Source organism: Anabrus simplex, chromosome 1, assembly GCF_040414725.1.
Source record: "Anabrus simplex isolate iqAnaSimp1 chromosome 1, ASM4041472v1, whole genome shotgun sequence".
Classification (NCBI taxonomy): domain Eukaryota; kingdom Metazoa; phylum Arthropoda; class Insecta; order Orthoptera; family Tettigoniidae; genus Anabrus; species Anabrus simplex.
Window position 1 is genome coordinate 1786145652 of NC_090265.1, and position 23934 is coordinate 1786169585.

Here is a 23934-nt window from a genome sequence, read left to right on the forward strand (position 1 = left end):
CACTACAATGGTAGTGCAGCCCTCGCTGGTTTTTGTTCTAGGATTATTGAATGTACATGGAGAGTTTTCCAGCACTTGTAAATGTTTTGAGTGTAAAGTGTATATTTTGTGTGTTGATGAAGTGCTCATGCACTGATATTTTCAGAACACAGATAGTTATTTTAAAATCAGTATTAGAGAACCTAGGTGCAGTTTCTACCTGTTTAATCATTTTCAGATAGTTAGGTAATGCCCAAAGCAGATCTACCAGTAAGCAGCTTTATGTGCATGCCCTGGGTGAGAGAATTATCATGCTCTATCAAGATTTGAGGCATCCGTTTAGGTGAACTCTGCCCACCCTCTCAAATTCCAAACATTTCAGTTAATAATTCCACTCATTTCAGGTATATTACACTAAGAATTAACGCCTAAGTGTGAGGCGAGCATTTTCTTTATATGACACTCTTTCCAAACTTCACTTTAATCATATTTCATTATTTAACACACTGGAGACAGCCATATTAGAATGTGCTTCCCTCCAGAAATCGCAGGATTTTGAATGTTTTTTAAAAAATTTTCATTGCTAGGTTAAGCCATGATTACAACAACTTTTGGGAATATTTAGAAAGATCACACTTTCTTTTATATAAAAATTAGTTATTTATCATAATAGTGCAGCAATTATTAAATATAAATTTATGAAGATTAAAAAGTTTTACTAACGATAAAAAAACAGATGCAGCTATGGATGCCACTTCGGTTAATATTTCAAAATCTGTCTAATATTGTGGACACATCTAATGAAACACAATAATACAGGTTCTAACCTAATTTGTTCAATTGGCTCCAGTATCCTTGTTTACGACAAGTAATTTGCTTTCCCATTGTTTGCTGTTTGATGATGAGGTTGCATCGAGTTGCTGCAGGTTGTACATGAGAAGCACCCACATTTTTAGGAAGCGGTATAAAGCAGAGAATTAGAGTAGGTAAAGCTTTATCTGTCCCTGTAATAATTAAGAGGGGAATTCCTCAAGGCAGTATTATTGGACCTTTATGTTTTCTTATATATATATATATATATATATATATATATTGTACCGGTTACGACCTGTACATAAGTTTTTTTGAGCATAAGTTACGTTTATTTACCACGCGTAATGTTCCGAGCGTGGATGGTTTGTTTACCAACAGCGAGGACCAGCTAGCGAAGTGTATGACGACTGTGAGCTGTGACGTAGCCACAGGGGCTAGCTAGGCCGCCCGCTCGTCTCAACACGTGTTACCAGCCTTGACTGGTATTTTCTGGATTCCACGTCACTTGTTCTAGTGAGTTCGATGGAGAAAATTTGGAAATTTCTATAATAATTGTGCTAGCGAGTCGAGCGATATGTCATCTTGTTTGGGATCACCTAAACGTCCCAATGCTCGAGTTTCAAGCAAATCCATCGAGGGATTCGGGAGATATTCAATCAAACCGTATTATGACGTAGACATCCCGGATTGAATAAAAAGGGGACCTACTGTAGCCTATTCACACAGTCTCAGCTGAGTAGTCAGCGAGGACACTCTTGCTGCTACTATCATCGTGGAACTCTGTCATTATACAAGTGTGGGAAGACGATTCTTCCAAGTTTTATAAATTGGTCTCATAAGACCTCGAGTGTGGTAGAAATTTTTCTAAGTCTTCGTAATTGAACTTGGAATATTTACAAGTGTTCATTGAAGGGACTTGTATTATTTACGTGTCATCGAAGTTGGAATTTTTCTAAGTGTTAACTAAATGGACTTGTTTTATTTCCATGGGTTCGAGACCCGAATTCTTCTAAGTGTTCACTGAACATTATTTACGTGTCTTCGAAGTTGGAATTTTTCTAAGTGTTAACTGAAGGGACTTGTGTTATTTACGCGTCTTCGAAGCTGGAATTTTCTAAGTGTTCACTGAATGGACTTGCATTATTTTCATGTGTCTTCGAAGCTGGAATTTTCTAAGTGTTCACTGAATGGACTTGCATTATTTTCATGTGTCTTCGAAGCTGGAATTTTCTAAGTGTTCACTGAATGGACTTGTGTTATTTACATATCTTCGAAGCTGCAATTTTTCTAAGTGTTAACTGAACGGACTTGTATTATTTACGCGTAAACAAGATTGGAACTTTTCTAAGTGTTCGTAAAATGGACTTGTGTTTTTTACGTGGAATATTTACAACTGTTGAGGAACTCATTCTTCTAATAGACAGTAATTGATTAACATTGCCAGTGATGAACTTTAACTTTCCAACGGCTTTGAACAAAGTTAGGATTTCACTTGCATTTACTCAAAGACTTGTACATTTGCCAGTGTTGGTTTAAAAGACTTATAAATTTCGTCAGTGAATTTATTTATGTGAATGGACTTGTGTTTTCGTCAGTGGTCACTCAAAGACTTTATGAATTTCACCAGTGAATAACTTTAAATATATTCAGACTTCCAAGTGAATGGACTTGTGTTTTTCTTGTTCGAGTTTAGGCAAAGACTTGCACCTTCGCCAGTAATGAACTTTGAGTTTAACTATAATTTCACAAGAAGGGACTTGTATTTTTTCGTTGCCAAACGTTATTCCGAGACGAAGATTTTCCTAGCGATGAACTCTAAAATTATTAATACCACTCATATCATTTTAGGAGCGTTGGAAGTCTTGATGTACAATTATCAAGATCTCTGCTTATAAGTTGATCATCCAAGGTGTTTATGGACTCAGTGCTACTAGTGACCTTGGGAACATCAATCCTCTCAGTCTCATTGGGCTGAGGTAGTACGTGACTATCTACAACATCGCCTGGATCATCGGGGTTCAACCCGGGCCTCAGAGTTCGAGACATCTCTACTTGCCGTCAATCCAGACAGTCCAGCTGCCTCTGTCTGGAGTATCTGGAGTCCCTGGAATCCCTGGAGTCTTCTGGAACGTGCTTCAACCAGCTTGGCTTGGTGAGCTGGAGAACCCAAGCCATACTATTGGAATACGAGGAAGACAGTCCGATTCTACTTAGAGGTGATGTGCAAATTCATGACATATTTGAATAAACTCTTATACAATCAGAGTCAAAGTTTTTCTGTAGATAGGACCCTACCTCCTGTACCGAGCCCTAGCTACAATTAATCCAGTTTTGCCCTGAGATTTCTATTTCATGCCCCTATCAAATTTAATCTGAGAGTCGGGCTCTTTTACTGGTACAATATCAACAATATGTGTAAAGAAGTGGAATCACAGATAAGGCTTTTTGCAGATGATGTTATTCTGTACAGAGTAATATAAGTTACAAGATTGTGAGCAAATGCAAAATTACCTCGATAATGTTGTGGGATGGACAGTAGGCAATGGTATTATGATAAATGGGTTAAAAGTCAGGTTGTAAGTTTCACAAATAGGAAAAGTCCTCTCAGTTTTAATTACTGTGTTGGTGGGGTGAAAGTTCATTTTGGGGATCATTGTAAGTACCTGGGTGTTAATATAAGGAAAGATTTATGGTGTGGGATGACATCAGTAGACAAATAAGTTTGAGTGGTGTCTTTAATAGGAAAGATCACAATATGAAGATAAAGTTGGAATTCAAGAGGACAAATTGGGGCAAATATTCATGTATAGGAAGGGGAGTTAGGGATTGGGATAACTTACCAAGGGAGATGTTCAATAAATTTCCAATTTCTTTGCAATCAATTAAGAAAAGGCTAGGAAAACAATAGATAGGGAATCTGCCACCTGGGCGAATGCCCTCAATGCAGATCAGTAACGACTGATTGACAGCATTACAGAACCCACTTCAGGAAGTGGTGTAAAACTACGTTACACTTCACACAAATCAGAAATTAGCTCATTATCTACATTTACTTGCCTGAAGCACCAGAATCATCATGTTTACTTAGTGTGTAATTGTTATCCTCATCCTCTAATTTTCGGAACTCGTGTCTTCCATAAGATCATCCACTATGAATTCGTTGTCGAAAATTTGTTCACTTGAATTAGACATGCTACATATTCACAAGAATGACATGAACAAGCCTGCCCCTTGAACACACACTCTTCCTGTCTGCATGCACCATACGTACTTTCCCGCCCATTTCACAGCTGAGAGTCAACAATGATGCATCCCCAGGTTATGTAGGAATGTAGCCGGGTTATCAATGTCTTGAAAGAAGAGCTCTCGACTTATGCTCATAACTAGTACATTTTATGTTTAGACAAGCATTCAACAGTATCCTAGTGAAGTCACAGCTCGCTGAAACAGCAGCTACTTAGCTACAGTGAAAACGTGCCTGTAGATTCTCCGAGCTCCGTCAGCAGCAATGAAATAGCACGCCCGTAGTTTCTACGAACGGCGTCTCTAATGTGTTAAACGATCTTATCACGTATAAAGATTTTAAATGACAATTGATAACTAGAATCATCAAATCAACTTGATATTTCCAGTAATCCCAAGAGAATATAATCAGAATATTCAATTTTCATCAGTCTAAACATCATATTATCTCTTTATGTGGTCTGAGCTAGTTGGCTGCAAGGTTTGGGAGATGGTGCGTTTAAACCCCACCATTGGCAGCCCTAAAGATGGTTTCCATGACCCATATCTGGCCAGCCCTATGACTATTCAGTGAAAATGTATGAGAGAGATGGACGTATGCTCACAGTTGCAGAATGCATGGTTAAGTGGAAGGTGTGTTAGTGGTGAAACAGGACTGATTAAGCAAATTTGCATTCACAGCTTTTGTAATTAAACATAATATATTTTACAGTAACAACACTTCGCTCACAAGGAAATAACCTCAATCTTGTCAGCAAAACAAAGAACATTGTACCTTCAGATGGAAAGTGTGATAGTTTATGTTTCAACTATGTTTGAAACAAGGGTTCATGGTACAGTCAAACGCAGGGAGTTCTGCAGGTTTAGGTCTGTTAACACATTGGAGACCATGTCTTACGGTGGCATATGGGCAGGGAGACCGTCATATTTTGAAGGCTTTTAAAAAATTGTAGAAAATAGCAGGTAGGTTGCAACTGTAACACATTTATATCATCAAAAAGTCTATTCTACAGATTAAAAATTTACATTAAGATCTATTGAATACTTTTCACATTACACATGTTCGAACGGTATGCCTTTTGCAGCAACAAAAAAAAAAGTCTGACAAAGTCTTACACATAATGAGCTTGAGTGTGGAATAGTTTGAAGCACTGAGGGACACTAAGTGCTACAGAATACATTGGACACCACCAGCATGTCTGTTTTCTCGTTACTTTCCCATTTCCCACTTTTCCTTTATCTGCAGAGACTTTGAAAGTGCATCCAAATCACCAGAAGTACCCGGCAAATGTGAATCATTCCCTACCTTTGAATTATCATTGCTTGTGTCACTTCATTCTAAAATAAAGAAAACTACATTACTAATTTATTTCTGAATGAATCTTCAGTCACATCAGCTAAATAAAGTGCAAAATCAAACCTGGGGAGAATATGATAGAAGAGGTTAGAAATAGGTACCTTCATCACTAACATGAAGTTCGAAATCAGGGTCTAGATCTGAATCATCTACCGCTTCTTCTGAACCAATGTCATCAAAAATCTCTTCTAACATCTCTACAATTCCACTTTCATACAATGATCCACTCATGATAGTAGAAACAAATCACAGTATAAACACTTTGCATGAAGTAAACAAAACTGCCGTCGCTGCGCTGTGTAATGGGAAGTGATAAGACAAGAGGACGCAGACAAGCTGGGCACGCCTGCTGGCCAACCGATAAGAGAAACTCGCTGTACCTGTGTTTCATTTTACATATTCTTAGTAATTTTTGTTCTAGTGAACAAATATTGAACCAGATCTGGGTTTAGGAACACTATGTCCCCGATATGGCCTACAATGCCTATTGTAAACATGTTTAAGGTACCATGACATACACCACATGGAATCGTACCATGCAGAACTCCTTTTGAGCATTGTATATTTCCTCCAACAACAAAATCAGGTGGCATTATTCTTACCTCTTGAAGGTTTGTGGCCGAAGATACCATTAAAGAAAGCTGGCATCCGAATAGAACCTCCAATATCTGAACCAATGCCAAAAGCAGAAGCTGCAGCAGCTTGGATACAACCCTGTAAACATGTATTGTATATTATAATTCAACGCTAAATTGCATGTTCTGAGTAAGATGTTACCACAAAATATCTCAACTGAGGTTAGTGCATATTGATGCATGAAATATATTATGAATGATTATAAGCATCTGAACTTCATATCTGTCTTATTTTAAAATGAGTCTGAAAAATTCAGGCGGTTCATAAACTACAGGACAGTGATAACTGAAGTCACCATTCTCACAGACACTCGAAGTGGGACATTTGGTGAAATCGACAGTGTTTTGGAGGGATAGAGTGAGACAGAAAATGTTGACAACTTTAAGAATTGAAAAATTAAATTTCAGCAGAAACAATTTTCATTAGTTGATTCATACAACGTTGCATCCCTATATAACATGTTCTACATTGTTAGACCTGAGCAGAGCTTTTGATTCAGTACCACTTGATAAACTAATAAGAAATCATAACTATTATGGAGTTAAAGTTTCAGTCATTATTAATTACATCCTACCTTAAAGATAGATACCACATTGTACAAGTTGAAGAAAAATCTATAGCATTAAAAGTAAAACAGGTGTAGTTCAGGGTTCTGTTATAGGACCTTTTCTCTTCCTCATTTATATAAATGATATTGTAAGAAATTTATCTTGCAGGTCAGAACTCTATGCAGATGTTATCACTATCATAAAAGAAAGTAAGGACTTAACAAATGTAAAAGAGGAAAGGATAGAGATAGTGCTGAAATCATCCACCGGGATGCAGGCTAATAAACTAATTTTAAATCATCTATAACATGTTATAAACGTTTGGCTGAATACTTCAAAACATTACTTGACCGTCTCCACCCACGTACCATACGATGCGAAAGATAAAAAGAAAACGCAATTCACTTAAATCTACATCCTTAACTTACAATATCTATCAATAAATAACCTTGTCACATGGTAAATTTTTAACTAAAATGGTTTATTAAATAACTAGAATATCTTGGAAAGAGAAAATTACTGCGACATAAATCATTTCATAATACTTGAAGTTCAAATAAATTTCATGGGAAATATTATTTACAATATAGTAATATTTTAACTTCTAAGTATGACCATCCACTTTCTTTAAGATTAGTCAACCAACATGCAATACCTATTTTGTAATGATTAGTTTCACTTCCTTTCTAACACGTATCCACTAATATGTAGATCACTCGAAACAAAACTGTTTTCAACATGACTATCAATTTCCTAATTTGATTTTGTACACTAGACCATAACTTATCTTTCTATCCTCATGACTACTCCTTATGACTACCTTTGAAATGTCGTGCTAAGTTCCACTTCTTCCCTAAACAGCAAAATCTTGCATCTACTAACATGATCTTAATTTACTGCGATATTTCAATCATATCATTTTCCAAAAATGAAAATTTCTAACTGACTTCTAAGTCTACCAATTCTTATTTGATTACAGCTTTTATTTTAAAACCGTGCTCCAACATCAATATAGTGCAACACTCTGTTCCCTGTATACAGCTCTTTAAATCCAATGAACAGCTTGACTACGACTATCGCTCAACAACATTAAATTATTTAAACCTTTTTCTCAATATATTATAATATTAGACACACATGTGATGTTCGATATAGGTGTCGCCTAACATGTTAATCGTTATTGTGAAAATTATTTTGAATTTGATCTGTTTCCCAGAAGTAAAACACTTTTGGATAAGGTCATACCACTGGTTTACGATGAAGTAAGTGAAGCTATTGATTCACTGAAAAATTTTAAAGCAGCAGAAGAAAATCAACTAGTTGCGGAACTATGGAAGAACGTGAATATGCAGACTATTCGGAATCTACATAAACATCTCATTGACATTTGGAATACAGAAAAATTGCCTGAAGAATGGAATGTTGCAATTATACACCCAATCCATAAAAAAGGTCATATATCAGACCCTAGTAACTATTGGGGAATTTCTTTGCTAGATATCACCCGTAAAATTTTCTCTAAGATCCTATATTCGAGAATCCATGACCAGCTCGATAGTGAATTGGGTGAGTATCAGGGTGGTTTTCGTCCAGGACGAAGTTGTCCAGATCAAATTATGTCTCAAATGGATCATAAAACATCAACGCATTAGGAGCAAAAATTTAGTGATCAGCTTGGTTGATTTTCAAAAGGCATCATGTGAATCTTTACTGAATTTGGTCTACATCGGAAACTTGTTAACCTTATTGTCGTCACTCTGAGAAACACAAAGTCTAAAGTCAGATTCAGAAATAAAATCCCTGAACCATTTGAAACTCATACTGGTCTTCGAGAGGGAGATGGATTATCCCCAAAGATGTTTAACTGTGTGCTGGAAAAAATTATTCATGAATGGAGTAAGGTATGTCCTCCGACTGTCAGGATTGGAAGAAATATTCGACCAAATTGTCTTGTGTTTGCTGCTGATCTGGCACTATTAGCAAATAGTATAAAAGAAGCAAAATTTCAAGTAGTAGAACTACGAAGATTAGCAGCAAAGGTCGGGTTGAAAATATCTTTTGAGAAAACGGAAATGATGCCATCCTTTAAAGTTGACACTCCACATATTATATTAAATAATACTCAAAATAAAAGTTGTAAATCAATTTAAAAATCTTGGTGAAATTGTCACTTGGAATGCTAATGAAAAACCATCATTAGATAACACAACTCTAAAACTGAGATGAGTACAACAAATTACCATTCAGCCCGGTGGTCCTGTTTACAGATGGAAGAATGGCACCGTAGGAGAGTCTAAGCTCCTTACTACTGACACTCAACAATGCAACAACAAAATCAGTTACATTATTAACTAAAATGGTGTTCAATATATAGCAACAAGTTACCGTAGCTGTGTGGGCGATTGCTTTTCACAATGATAGCGAGGATGTGAGATGCGCTGGGTGTGATTTTAACATAACATTGCTACCATCGACTGTGGGAAAGTGGAGACAATTATCTGTAAGCTTGATTAGCGGCAATAGATTATTTTGAATTCAATGAATGGCAGACAATGACTAAATGACAAAAATGACTATGATATGAGTTGTAAAAGTCATGAGAAACTAACAATTATTTTCAGCTTTAAAAAATTTGCTTTCCAGTTGGAAATATTTGTAATTTTAGGAAAAACTGTTGTAGATACAATTAATGTCTTTTAGAGGACAAACTGGGGCAAATATTCATTTATAGGAAGGGGAGTTAGGGATTGGAATACCTTACCAAGGGAGATGTTCAATAAATTTCCAATTTCTTTGAAATCATTTAGGAAAAGGCTACGAAAACAACAGATAGGGAATCTACCACCAGGGCGACTGCCCTAAATGCAGATCAGTATTGATTGATTGATCCAAATTTAAAGAGAGCATTGCAGAAACTGCCTCTAAAGCCATGTATTTGTAGGATCAATATTAAGAAAAAAATAATTCTTTTCATATTTGGGGCAATTGTGGGACAATTTTTGAGGCAATTTGAGGCCATTCATAGCATAAAGTCAGGTTTTGTTTTGGTGAAATCTGAAGTAACAAGAAAGCAGAAAATCAACAAATGCAGGTATGCATGTGTTGTGTTCGAATATTCAGACCAAATGAAGATGATGTGACATTAATTAGTCATGTGAATATTAAAAAACTGCCAAAATCTAAATTTGTGTACTATCTGCACACTTTTTAGCGATAGATTTGTGTACGGGCTTGAGGAGTGAGGGAACTCTTCCGGTTCCGTTAGTACTGCCAACTGAATGGTAATGAAATCTGGAATGAATCGATAATATGATCGATTGATATGAATTTTCTAAATCTTTGTTATTTTAAGCCAACAACTGTGTCACACACCCATTATATAACATTATATAACATTTCTCGGTGCGAATCTTATTCCTAGAGTGAATTCTATAGTTTGGCTTTGCTGTGTAAATAACAACAGTACTAGTACGTAAAGTGTATGCCAGACGTCGCACACCGATGCATAAGCGATTCAAAGTTTGTGTTTCAAAGATTGCCAGTACGAATTTTGAAAATTGCCGAGGTCGACTGCTTTAGCACTAGGGTGTAAATCTATCGCTAAAAAGTACGCAGATAGTATATTGGGGATCATATCTGGTATGAATTTACAGAGCCCATAGATGTAATGGACAAAAATATGTCATTGGATTACCTTGACATATACATACATACATACATACATACATACATACATACATACATAATCCTTATAGACTGTTACGCCTTTCAGCGTTCAGTCTGCAAGCCTCTGTGAATTTACTAAACGTCGCCACAATCCTCTATTCGCAACTAGTGTTGTGGCCTCATTTAGTTCTATAACTCTTATCTTTAAATCGTTAGAAACTGAGTCTAACCATCGTCGTCTTGGTCTCCCTCTACTTCTCTTACCCTCCATAACAGAGTCCATTATTCTCCTACGTAACCTATCCTCCTCCATCCGCCTCACATGACCCCACCCCCGAAGCCGGTTTATGCGTACAGCTTCATCCATCGAGTTCATTCCTAAATTAGCCTTTATCTCCTCATTCTGAGTACCCTCCTGCCATTGTTACCACCTGTTTGTACCAGCAATCATTCTCGCTACTTTCATGTCTGTTACTTCTAACTTATGAATAAGATATCCTGAGTCCACCCAGCTTTCGCTCCCATAAAGCAAGGTTGGTCTGAAAAGAAACGATGTAAAGATAGTTTCGTCAGGGAGCTGACTTCCTTCTAACTGAATACTGTTGCACAATAGAGAAGTGGGAAAGTTAATATCCACCTTTTCAATACAATATATTACGTGAAGGTTTACATTTAAAACATCAAGTTTATTTACATTTGGTACCGGTTTCGACAATGCTTGATATCATCAGCCAGGACAATTATACAAAGATATATTACATTAATCGTGACTCCTACAGTAATATTACATTGATAGGACTGAATATAAACATGAGTATAATTTTAAAAGTATATACATATATAAGCTGATAGTCAGTGCGATAAAAGATTGTTTTTATAAGGTGTACACATTTAGTTAAAAAAGGAGAAAGTATTAAAAGTGAAGTATAATAATCAGCTTTAGTGACATAATTGTCTGTTGAACAGTAGGGTTATGTTTATGAAGGCTGTGTAGCCATGTTTAACATTATAAAAGAAGTAAACACATGCTTAGTTATGAATGTTTCTACATAAAAGTATGTACAGTAAAATCTAGAAAGTATTTGAATATGGCTTGAGCTTGGACTTAACAGATTGGATGTCACAGCACGTTGATGTTGGCATATAAGGATGTCCGTTGGTAGATTCTATGTATAAGTTTTTGTACTCTAATTCTGTATGTTTATATCATATTAGTGGATAGAGCATTTTGGATTAAGTACAGTTCTGTTGTGATGGTATTGAAGAGATTCTTGTGCTTTGAGTTGCGAGTACATAAGTTGTTCGAGAAAGATCCTGAACCAAGACGGAACCTATAAGAAAATATAATCCGCGAATTTAGAATTACGTAAGCCGGGAATGTATATTATTCATAAAAGAATAGAAGACTCACCTCGGATGCCAAGCCAGTATTAGATGTGTCAGAGAGGAACCAACGGACTAACTGAAGGTAAAGGCGGATCTGCACGAGTGCAGAGAAGGGCGGAGTTTCTAAGTTGGAGGGAGGGGGAGGGGAGGGGCGATAGAGGCGGGACTAATCAGGTGGGCGCGGAGGGCAGTAGGGGTAATACTTGAGCGTGTCATGTATTGTTTTGAAGACTGATTGTTGATCGCAACTGCAAGCTCATTGCATTAGCTTTACTACACCTTGATTCAATCTCACTTACTATATTACCATCCTGGGAGAACACACTAACCTAAATACTTGAAATTATCGACCTGTTCTAGTTTTGTTATCACCAACCTGATATTCATTTCTGTTGAATTTCTTACCTACTAACATCAATTTAGTCTTTGAAAGGCTAATTTTCGTACCATACTCATTGCACCTATTTTCAAGTTCCAAGATATTAGACTGCAGGCTTTTGGCACAATCTGCCATTAAGACCAAGTCGTCAGCATAGGCCAGACTTCTTACTACATTTCCACCTAACTGAATCCCTCCTTGCCATTTTATACCTTTCAGCAGATGATCCATGAAAACTACGAACAGCAAAGGTGAAAGATTACAGCCTTGTACCCTGAACCAAGAACTCATTCTACCATCAATTCTCACTGAAGCCCAATTGTCTTCATAAATGCCTTTGATTGATTTTAATAATCTACCTTTAAATCCATAGTCCCCCAGTATGGCGAATATCTTTTCCTTCGGTACCCTATCATAAGCTTTCTCTAGATCTACGAAACATAAACACAACTGCCTATTCCTCTCGTAGCATTTTTCAATTATCTGGCGCATACTGAAAGTCTGATCCTGACAGCCCCTCTGTGGTCTGAAACCACACTGGTTTTCATCGAACTTCCTCTCAACTACTGATCGCACTCTCTGTTCCAAGATGCCAGTGAATACTTTGCCTGGTACACTAATCAATGAGATACCTCAATAGTTGTTGCAATCTTTCCTGTTCCCTTGCTTATAGATAGGTGCAATTACTGCTTTTGTCCAATCTGAAGGTACCTTACCAACACTCCATGCTAATCTTACTACTCTATAAAGCCATTTCATCCCTGCCTTCCCACTATACTTCACCATTTCACGTCTAATTTCACCTATTCCTGCTGCTTTATGACAATGGAGTTTATTTACCATCCTTTCCACTTCCTGAAGCATAATTTCACCCACACCATTTTCCTCCTCTCCATGAGCTTGGCTGTTTGCAACATCACCAGGAAGATTTCATTTTACATTGAGATGATGTTCAAAATATTCCCTCCACCTCTCCAGTGATTTCCTGGGATCTATTATGATTTCACCTGATTTATTACTGTCCAGAACGGTTTCCCTGCTTCTTGACCTAGCCTTTCCAGGTTATTACCATAATCTTCCCAAGACTTCTTTTTGGATTCAACAACTGTTTGTTTCGCTCTGTTTCTTTCATCTCCGTACAGATCCCTGTCTGCCTCGGCCCTTGTTTGGAGCCATTTCTGATAAGCATTCCTTATAAGTTTACAACCTGCTCTCACTTCATCGTTCCACCAAGATGTTCACCTTTTCCCATCTTTACACACAGTTGTTCCTAGGCACCCCCTTGCTGTTTCTACTACAGCATCCCTGTATGCCACCCATTCTCTTTCTATATCCTGAACCTGCTTACTGTCTACTGCTCAAAACTTCTCACTAAATATATCCATGTACTTCTGTCTAATTTCCTCGTCCTGGAGTTTTTCTACCATTATTCGTTTGCAGACAGATTTCACTTTCTCTACTTTAGGCCTAGAGATACTTAGTTCACTACAGATCAGATAGTGGTCTGTATCATCGAAAAATCCCCGGAAAACGTGTACATTCCTTTCTGGACAGTAATAAAGAATCTTACGAAGGGAGGGAAAAAGGAAATGAACAGTGTTCTGAGTAATTCAGGTGAACTCATAACATATCCCACGGAATCACTGGAGAGGTGTAAAGAATATTTTGAATATCTTCTCAACATAAAAGGAAATCTTCCTGGAGGTGTTGCAAACAGCAGAGCTCAAGGGGAGGAAAATGATGTTGGTGAAATTACGCTTCAGGAAGTGAAAAGTTTGGTAAATAAACTCCACTGTCATAAAGCAGCAGGAATAGATGAAATTAGACCTGAAATGGTGAAGTATAGTGGGAAGGCAGTGATGAAATGGCTTCATAGAGTAGTAAGATTAGCATGGAGTGTTGGTAAGGTACCTTCAGATTGGACAAAAGCAGTAACTGCACCTATGTACAAGCAAGGGAACAGGAAGGATTGCAACAACTGGTGAGGTATCTCATTGATTACTATACCAGGCAAAGCATTCACTGGCATCTTGGAACAGAGGGTGTGATCTGTCGTTGAGAGGAAGTTGGATGAAAACCAGTGTGGTTTCAGACCACAGAGAGACTGTCAGAATCAGATTTTCAGTATGTGCCAGGTAACTGATAAATGCTATGAGAGGAATGGGCAGTTGTGTTTATGTTTCGTAGATTTAGAGAAAGCATATGACAGGGCACCGAGGGAAAAGATATTCGCCATACTCGGGGACTATGGAATTAAAAGTAGATTATTAAAATCAATCAAAGGCATTTATGAAGACAATTGGGCTTCAGTGAGAATTGATGGTAGAATGAGTTCTTGGTTCAGGGTACAAAGCTGTAATCTTTCACCTTTGCTGTTCGTAGTTTTCATGGATCATCTGCTGAAAGGTATAAAATGGCAAGGAGGGATTCAGTTAGGTGGAAATGTAGTAAGAAGTCTGGCCTATGCTGACGACTTGGTCTTAATGGCAGATTGTGCCAAAAGCCTGCAGTCTAATATCTTGGAACTTGAAAATAGGTGCAATGAGTATGGTACGAAAATTAGCCTTTCAAAGAGTAAATTGATATCAGTAGTAAGAAATTCAACAGAAATGAATGCCAGATTGGTGATACAAAGCTAGAACAGGTCGATAATTTCAACTATTTAGGTTGTGTGTTCTCCCGGGATGGTAATATAGTAAGTGAGATTGAATCAAGGTGTAGTAAAGCTAATGCAGTGAGCTCGCAGTTTCAATCAACAGTAATCTGTAAGAAGGAAGTCAGCTCGCAGACGAAACTATCTTTACATCGGTCTGTTTTCAGACCAACTTCGCTTTGCGGGAGTGAAAGCTGGGTGGACTCAGGATATCTTATTCAAAAGTTAGAAGTAACAGAAATGAAAGTAGTAAGAATGATTGCTGGTACAAACAGGTGGGAACAATGGCAGGAGGGTACTCAGAATGACGATATAAAGGCTAATTTAGGAATGAACTCGATGGATGAAGCTGTACGCATAAACCGGCTTTGGTGTTGGCTTCATGTGAGGCAAATGGAGGAGGATAGGTTATCTAGGAGAATAATGGACGCTGCTATGGAGGGTAAGGGAAAGTAGAGGTAGACCAAGACAATGGTTAGACTCAGTTTCTAACGATTTAAAGATAAGAGGTATAGAACTAAATGAGGCCACAGCACTAGTTGCAAATAGAGGATTGTGGCGACATTTTGTAAATGCACAGAAGCTTGCAGACTGAACGCTGAAAGGCATAACAGTCTATAATGATAATGTAATGTATGTATGTTATATGTATTTTTATTTTTGCTATTTTTTACGTCGCACCGATACAGATAAGTCTTATGGCGACGATGGGACTGGAAAGGCCTAGGAATAGGAAGGAAGCAGCTGTGGCCTTAATTAAGGTACAGCCCCAGCATTTGCCTGGTGTGAAAATGGGAAACCACAGAAAACCATCTTCAGAGATGCCAACAGTGAGGATTGAACCCATTATCTCCCGGATGTGAGTTTACAGCTGCACACCCCTAACTACACAGCCAACTCGCCTGGTATGTTATATATTATTAGATGCCCTATGACATTTCACATCTATGTGCAGTGAGTGATGATTTTTATTTGAGAAGTACTTGATATCAATGTTGGCTTACATGGACAGTGGTTATTATTTATCCAAAGTTTTCTGTATTTTGGTAGTTAATAAAAGTGATTATTGTTGCCTCAAATATCAGGTAATTTTTAACAGTAAAAATCTGTTTAATTATTTAAAGTAGTTCAATACTATGCCAAAAAGTTAAAAAAAAAATCAGTTACATAATATGAATAAGCTCTGTCCCACTTTTGCCTCAGTATCTGTCAAACAAGCTTTCTCATTGAGCTAACACTGTGTTCCTCTTTTGCCCCATGGCTGTCCTAACATTGCCCTAAACCAAGGGGTATTTGTGGGACACAGTTTTTGTGGAATTGCTAAACTGTTTTAAGATCTTAATACAACTGTGGGTACCAAATTACAATAATTTTACAGTGAGCCAAATTTAGAGCCATAGAATTTGAAAGTTTTCATTTCCATTCCATAATTACCCCAGCTGACCCTAGATAATTGTAGAGTATTTGAGTAATACAGACCTCACCACCTGAAGAACCACCTACAATGTGGTTAGTGTTATACGGGTTGTTGGTCCTTCCATAAACAGTATTGCTGCTTTCCCACCACATACAAAGTTCAGATATATTGGTCACAGCCAAGGGAATAGCACCAGCCTTCCTCATCAGTGAAACAACCACAGCATCTTTATCTGCTTTGATGTCTTTTCTCTTGTACAGGCCTGCAGTGTGGGACAAACCTGAAAGGAATAAGGTATATTTTTGGTTGGGCCAGTGCAGTAAAGCAATATTAAAACCATTAAATGAGAGTAATGAATTAGAAATTGAACATCTAGCACAGGAATACCAGAAAAAGAAACTGGCTGTAGAAATACTGATCCAGGAAGAACAGGAAAAGTGCTGGGATGACTTTACTACAAGGACAGAGGAAGACTGTCAAGGAAGTAGGAAACTACTGTACAAAATAGTAAACAGTAAAATAAATGAATATATATATATATATATATATATAGATATATCTATATTATCCCCTTCAAAAGTGGTAAAAATCATTTAAGGGAGAATATTTTATTTCTACTGTGAATTGGAACATTATTTCGTGAACCAGGAAGGGAGTTTTAGCACGCCGAGTCGACTAGAACCAGACACCAGGTGTACGGAAATCCCAGCCAAGGGCGAGCAAGAGGGAGCGAGCAGATACCGCTAGCCAAGTAACCTTCAAATCAGCCGTGAATACCACGTGATCAGGCGAAATGTGTGTCAAGTGCTCGATCGATATTAGTAAAGGTATATGACGTCTGACTATGGCAGCCAATCAAGTGATTAATTTGGTGTGAAGTTAATGAAGTGACCAATCGTGTACAATGAAAAGACGCACCCCTGTCTTAAGACGGTGAATTATGGATTTTCCTAAGGAAACTTTACTCTGAATTTTCTACCTCTGAACGCGACGTGTGGGGATTTATTCTGACTTCAACTACAGACGTGAGAAGACGCACTTTGCTTACTGGGGAACTTCGTCTTATTTAGAGCTTCTAACATCTTGCAGATAGCAGTTCAGACATTCACGGATTCTATTTACAATTAACCGAAGATATTAAAAGATAAGTTGCTTTTCCATCTCGTCAAACAGCGGAGTGTGTTTTGGACTTGTCACAGACTTAATTTTCAGTTTCAGCCTTCGCAAGAACTTCTACAGAGAAGATCATTGGTTCGAGTGCAAGTCAGGATGCCTGTCTTCCTACGAGATGAATGGTGTGGTTTCCAGCGCGCCAGCATGTCCTCAATGAACGAGTAGAATGTAAAGCAGCTCAGACGGGCGAGACCAGGATCGATGGTGCGTAACGTGGTAATGCACTAGGTCATCAGCCCGAGTTCTACAATCGACAGTCACCACCAAGTAATATTTAAACATTGTTATTCTTTCTTCCTATTTGTAAATGTACAGTGTAATGATATAGCCTCTACTTATTTGCTTAGAAGAATTTCTATTAGTTACAATTTTTTCCACCTCTTCTTTCTTGGTGAAGGTAGTTTGGGAATAAGTGTGTGTATTTTGAACCTATTAGCTTGTTTTGAGTGAATGTCATCGAGAAATGTTTCAACTGTCCCGAGTTCATTGTGGCAGGAGGAATAAAAGTAATACGACCTCAACGTTAAACTAGGACTATTTGAATAATTTTTATACTTGAATTAAGATCAGATGGGACAGTAATTTCGTGGATTCCATTATATCAGAGTTCATTCCTCGATTATACGACGTATGGTTGGATTCCGAGTGCGATAGAGTCATCTGAGATATTGTTGTGCAGTAGCTCCCGCATGTATGATCTTGCGCGGCCAGGGATAATAATAATAATAAAATTAAAAATAAATTAACCTAATTATCGCTTAAAAGAACACCTAAGGTCATGAGCATAATAATAATTATTATTGAATAAGGTTGATGTGCGCTCATTTATATTAATTTAGGCCTGGGAAATGCCAGTATCTGACCGATACATTTATATATATTTTTGCTGTGCTATTATAATTATTTGACTGGTAGATGGATATTATTGAATTTAGCAGATAAGTTGTGCATCCATTATTGAGTCAATTTAAGAAGAAATATGTTACCTGACATAATTTCTTCGTTGTGAGCGCAGATTAATTGAGAGCCATACTTATGGTGGAAAGGTAAAAATAAATATCGCAGCTCATGAACCGCGTGCGCGGAATGTTAATTCTGACCTGTGTTTAGGCAATTTTGTCGATGATTTTCGGATGATTTTTGCTCGTAAATTTTCCCTGAACATCGTCGTATGACTGAGTTCTTCAATAAAGTGATAATCATTGCTCTATCACATCTCAAGTTGATGAGAGGAAGTCCCCACGATATTGTCATCATGAGAACATTTTCCCTGACTTTGACTAAACATGAAAATAATAATCAAGGGCTAGCATTCGTGTAAATATGTATATAATATTTCCGTGTATCTTTGTGTGAATGTAGTGTGTGTGATTTGTCTGTATTTTGCTTATTGTAATTTTACAGTCCATATTTGTGATGATGCTCTTCGCTGTTTCGTGGATTTTTTGGCCAATTTATGCCAACTTTAGTGGTTCACTGTTTGACAGAATTTAAACCTTTAGTGAATTTTATTCGTTTTTAAGGAAGAATAGAGTCTTAACTAGCGAATACATATAAATAAGTATAGGCCATGTCAGTGGATTGAGCTCACAAAATAGAAGTTGTAAGAGTAATATAACTAATTATTTTCAATCAATGGGTAAATGTAGATTGACATGATGTCAAGTTCCAAATTATTGTGTGAAGATCAACTACTGAATAATTATGAAAGAGAATTTATTAACTAGTTTAAAGGTCAAGGAAGACGATTCAACCATAATTTCATGGGTGAAATTTTTTAAATTTAATTTTCAGAAAGGAGTGAAAATGATCATTTTCAAACTCGATTTAAGTTAAGTCCATTGAGGAAGGAAATTTTATTTTCAAATCATTTAATTATTAATGGAAGAGATAATTCCAAATTAATTATTATTAATCATTTAATTAATTTTCAACTAAAAATCTAAATATTATATTTACAGACTCAGGCATTTGCGGTTCCATTTATCGATGGAGTGTCCATGTTGGTAACGACATAAAAGAAGACAAGTCATATGAAAATCCCTAGATTTTGTAAATTATTTGTAGAATTTGAGAAGAGCAGTAGTTGTAATAAATGTGTGAAACCTATTTAGCTTTCTCTCATTTGCCACTAGTTCATCTATCCCTGCACTTTAAAATTTTCGCACAGCCGATAAGCGAACGATCTACCCCCTGGAGATCCTCGCTCACCGGCCGAGCTGAGCCCGGCATGACGGGTGCAATATATATCATTGCACTGGAAAGAGATGATGGTAGCTTAATACGAACAGAAGAAGGGATCAAGGATGAAATGAAGAAGTACTTCAACATGCTGTTAAATGGAGATGGGGGCAACACCACCGCCAATGACTGTGCTGTATATGGAGCCAAAAACAACAAATACTAATTAACATGGCTTGAGGTAGAAACAGCACAAAAAAGCATGCAAAATGGGAAGTCCCAAAGCTTTGATGATCTCAGCTCAGACATGATAAAGGCAGCTAGAATACCAGGCTTGAACTGGCTATATAGAGTGTTATCAGTGTTTTGTAAAACAAAATCCCAGAAGATTGGAGTAAAGGAGCCATCATCCCACTGTTCAAAAAGGGCAACCGACGGAAATGTGGAAATTAGAGAGGCATCCCGCTACTGTCACACACATTGAAGCTGCTGAAAAAGATCACAGAAATGACACTAAGGAAGATTGTGGAACCTTTGATTGACGAAGAACAACACGGGTTCAGGAAAGGTCGAAGTACTGTGGATCTTATCTTTGCAGTAAAAATGCTGACATAAAAGTACTGGGAATACGGAAGAAATCTTGTGATTGAATTTGTGGACATTGAAAAAGCATATGATAGTGTTCCTTGAAACAAGATATGGGAATGTCTGGAAGACCTAAAAGTGCCAAAGTACTTAATTAATGAAGTCAAGATGCTATACTAGAAGTGCTACTGTGTCCAGATAGTCAATGGACGATCAAAATGGTTTGAAACAAAGAGAGGTGTCCAACAACGAAGTGCCCTATGACTACTCCTGTTCGTAATAGTAATGGACAAGGTCATAAAATCTATCAAGAAAATGGACAGTAAACCAAACGCCCTGCTATTTGCTGATGATTTGCTTTTATAGGGAGGGACAGAAGCTGAAGTTCAGAAGAAACTTAACGAATGGAACAATGTATTCAAAAATTTTGGACTTAAGATGAGCAAAACAAAGACAGTGGAAATTACCACCAACAGGGAAGGAACAAGGTCAAATATATTTCTGGAAGGAGTAAAAATCGAATCAGCTTCCCACTTCAAGTACCTTGGAAGCACAATCTCGAAAGACACACTTTCAGGCAGGAAATACTCGACAGGACATAGAAAGCATCAAACTTCTACAGTCAAGTCAGAAATCTTCTCTGGACCTGGAAAGACTCCAGTAGAATCCAAGCAATTGAAAAGAAATTCAATAGAACCATGAACCAAACTACCAGAAAGGACAAGATCAAAAATGAAGTGAATAGGAAAGTAGCTGGTATCGAGTTTCCTATTACAAGTGTCATAAAGACATGCAGACTTCAGTGGTATGGGCACATAAAGAGAATGAACAGGGAAAGACCTGCCAGAAAATATTTTGACCTTAATCTCATTGGATGAAGACCACAGAGAAGACCAAGAAAATGCTGGATAGAAACTGTAAGATCAGATGTGGAGAAGAGAGGACACAAATGGGAGGATGTACTGGAACAGAAGATGTATGAAGACAGAAGGAGATGGCAAGCGCTTGTGCACCACACCTGGGAAACTGGAGTTGGGAAATGATGATGATGAAATGGGAGTAATACAGTAGATTAAAAATATAAAAAGCTAAAAAGCTGATATTCATAGCTTTTAAATATACAGATGTATCAGAACTACACCAACAAGAAAAGCAGGGTGCTTTTCATATTAGGTTAAGAACAATCGTGCAATCGGATTGGTGCAAAAAAATTTCTTTTTAACACTATGCGCCCGCCGGTAGTAATATTACTACCAGGCAGTGTGCGCCTGAGTGCCGCTGTTAGTAATACTAATACCACGATCTTTGAAATTCGGCCACTCGAAAGCTATTTAAGTTATCGAATTAGTTTTTGCTTCGACGTGTTGTCAATTTCCTTTACTATCGTTAGGTGGTGTTGTCGATCAGTAGTGATTGGTGGTGCAACGATGTTTCATAGCCACGTGCGCTCCGGTTAGATAAGCTCAAATTTATGTGCGTGTGTTCTAATGATATATTATACTGACTTCACAGATTTAGAATGAAAGTGTAGTGAGGAAACAGTCTGCAATCATCTCTCAAGTAGTCGATTTATACTGTATAATTATGACCATCTGTGGGACTGTCAGACTAAAGCAAATCGGAAGGAATGCCAAAATCAGAGTTCGCGAAAAAACTGAAAAAGGGTGAAAAAAGTCATTGCAGAAAGAACACCTTCTAGCAATAAAGTGGCGAGATGTTTGAGACGTGTATATGCTGAGCACTGCACACGATGACATGATTGAAGTACCTGCAGCAAGAGGGAGCCACGAGAAATCCAAACCATCAGCAGTAGTAGACTATAACAAATTCAATATTGGTGTTGATAAGTCCGACCAATTGTTGGCATATTATGCATTCACAAGGAAATCGATCAAGTGGTGGAAAAAATTATTCTTCCATCTGTTTGATCTTGCCATAGTGAATGCCTATATACTGTACCGTAAGGCTTCTTCACAAAAACTTCCCCTTTCGAAATTTTGTGAACGTTTAGCGGATGATTTGGTGAGTAGTGTTGGGGCCGAAATTACTGAAGAATCACCAGCATCAACTGCTGGAAGGCTAGTAGGTAGAGATCATTTTCCAGACAGAATACCTCCAGTAGGTGCGAAGAAGGAAGGACACGCACAGCGTATGTGCAAGGTTTGCTACGACAAGACCAAACATAACACCGGTCGTGCTGTGAAAAAAATGACAACCATATATTGTCGTAAATGTGACGTAGGTCTTTGCATAGGAGAATGTTTTGAGTGTTACCATACCAAAGCTAAGTATTGGGAATAACAATGTGTAATTCTGTTATTCAGTGACTAAAAACTATCGAACTTTTCTAGTGAATTAGAAATTCAAGTGTGTGAACAAGGATATCAGAATGGACCAATATTGTAGCCTAAGTTTCTTTCCAATGCTGAAAGTAAGCATTTTTATTTGATTTCATGGGATAGCCCAATCTTTGTACAATACATACATAAATTTGTTAATTTATAATGCGAAAACTGACAGAACTGTGATTTTTTTTCTGAGAGTCTAAATTACGCCGGCACAGGGTAGGGACGCCATCTTAAAACATCCGGGCTCATAGTGTTAAGAAAATGTGGTTATTTTGTTCCTTCCAGGCGTGCAATTCAAATTGACGAACTTGCTGTATTTGCTATGCCAGAGAGCCAGCCATTGCCTGTTGATGTGTGTCAGAGGAGGGGAGGGAAAGGAAGGGAAGGGAAGGGAAGGGAAGGGAAGGGAAGGGAAGGGAAGTGGGAGATAAAGGTAATGCACAACACACCACACGTTCTGAACAGAGTACAAAGGTCACTACTACACCGTTGTGAACTGTGCATCGAAGTAGAAGGGAGCATATTAAACATCTACCGTAATCAAACCATCGGGCGTATTGTTTCCTTCGCTCAGTATTTCATTCCATTTACAATGTTATGAGTGAAAGAATACATGATCGTGGGGCGGCAGCGTTGCATCTTCGAGCATGTTAAATAATAAAGAACTTTACTGTGACAAACAGACAAGAGGAGAAACGATTTGGTGCATTCCTTGACTGGCAAGTGTGTTCTTGTACTGTGTGTGCAGTTACAACTGTTTAATAAAGGAACTGTGAATATTGCCTGTATGATCTAAGGACAATTCTGTGCAAGTCGAATGAGGAAATTTGTGCATACGTGCAGAACATTATCTCTATGTCCATCATACACCCCACTTCACCCCCCCCCCCCTCTCTTCCCTAAAGCACAGCAACGGCTTGTACTCTGGGGTAGTAAATATACATGTTTGCGCCCAGAAGTAACAAATAACCCCATTTTCTCATAAAAGACAAATTTTCTCCGACAATCCGATTACACCATTCTTCTTAACATAACACGAAGAGCATCCCTAATTTTTTTTCTCAGAATACTTAAGATCCACCCTGTATTTTAGTTGTTCTTAGTAAATGAACATATTTTACCTCAGGAATATTTATCTAATAGGAGGCTGGGTAATACAACAATATAGTATTACTGTAAGGGAGAAGGTGGCACTTTGGTACAGGGGCACTTCAGTACAGTTCAAATATCCTGCTCAAAAAATTAACTTCAAGTTTTTATCACCAGGAGAGAACAAGGTATACTACTTTTGGAGAGAACTGGATAGCTTTCATTTTATGTATAGCATTTGGGGGAATGAATAGTGTTTCTTTTGTACTTCAGATTTTTGTTTACAAGATTCACTCATCGTAGTTTATAACAAATGAAAGTGAGGATGTTAATATTCTGAGATGATGAAACAATAAAATAAACATCTGGCTTCAAAATCTTCACAGATCAATAATCAAAAATCTTTTATGAAAAACATATTTTGTAACAAACCATTTCACAAAAATGGTGTAATTTCCTCAACAGGGTGTACAAATTGTTT

General features: G+C 37.5%; 1 protein-coding gene across 2 annotated transcripts in view; it reads right to left on the reverse strand.

The window, feature by feature from the left end:
- Positions 1-23934, reverse strand: part of LOC136858805 (fatty-acid amide hydrolase 2) — a 147280-nt gene that overhangs the window by 75395 nt on the left and 47951 nt on the right. For both annotated transcript variants that reach the window (XM_068225693.1, XM_068225694.1), the window contains exons 4-5: positions 16140-16357; positions 5995-6106 (exon numbers count right to left, since the gene is read on the reverse strand). In XM_068225693.1, coding sequence (XP_068081794.1) covers positions 5995-6106; positions 16140-16357 — 330 coding nt within the window. The remainder of the gene's footprint in view (positions 1-5994; positions 6107-16139; positions 16358-23934) is intronic.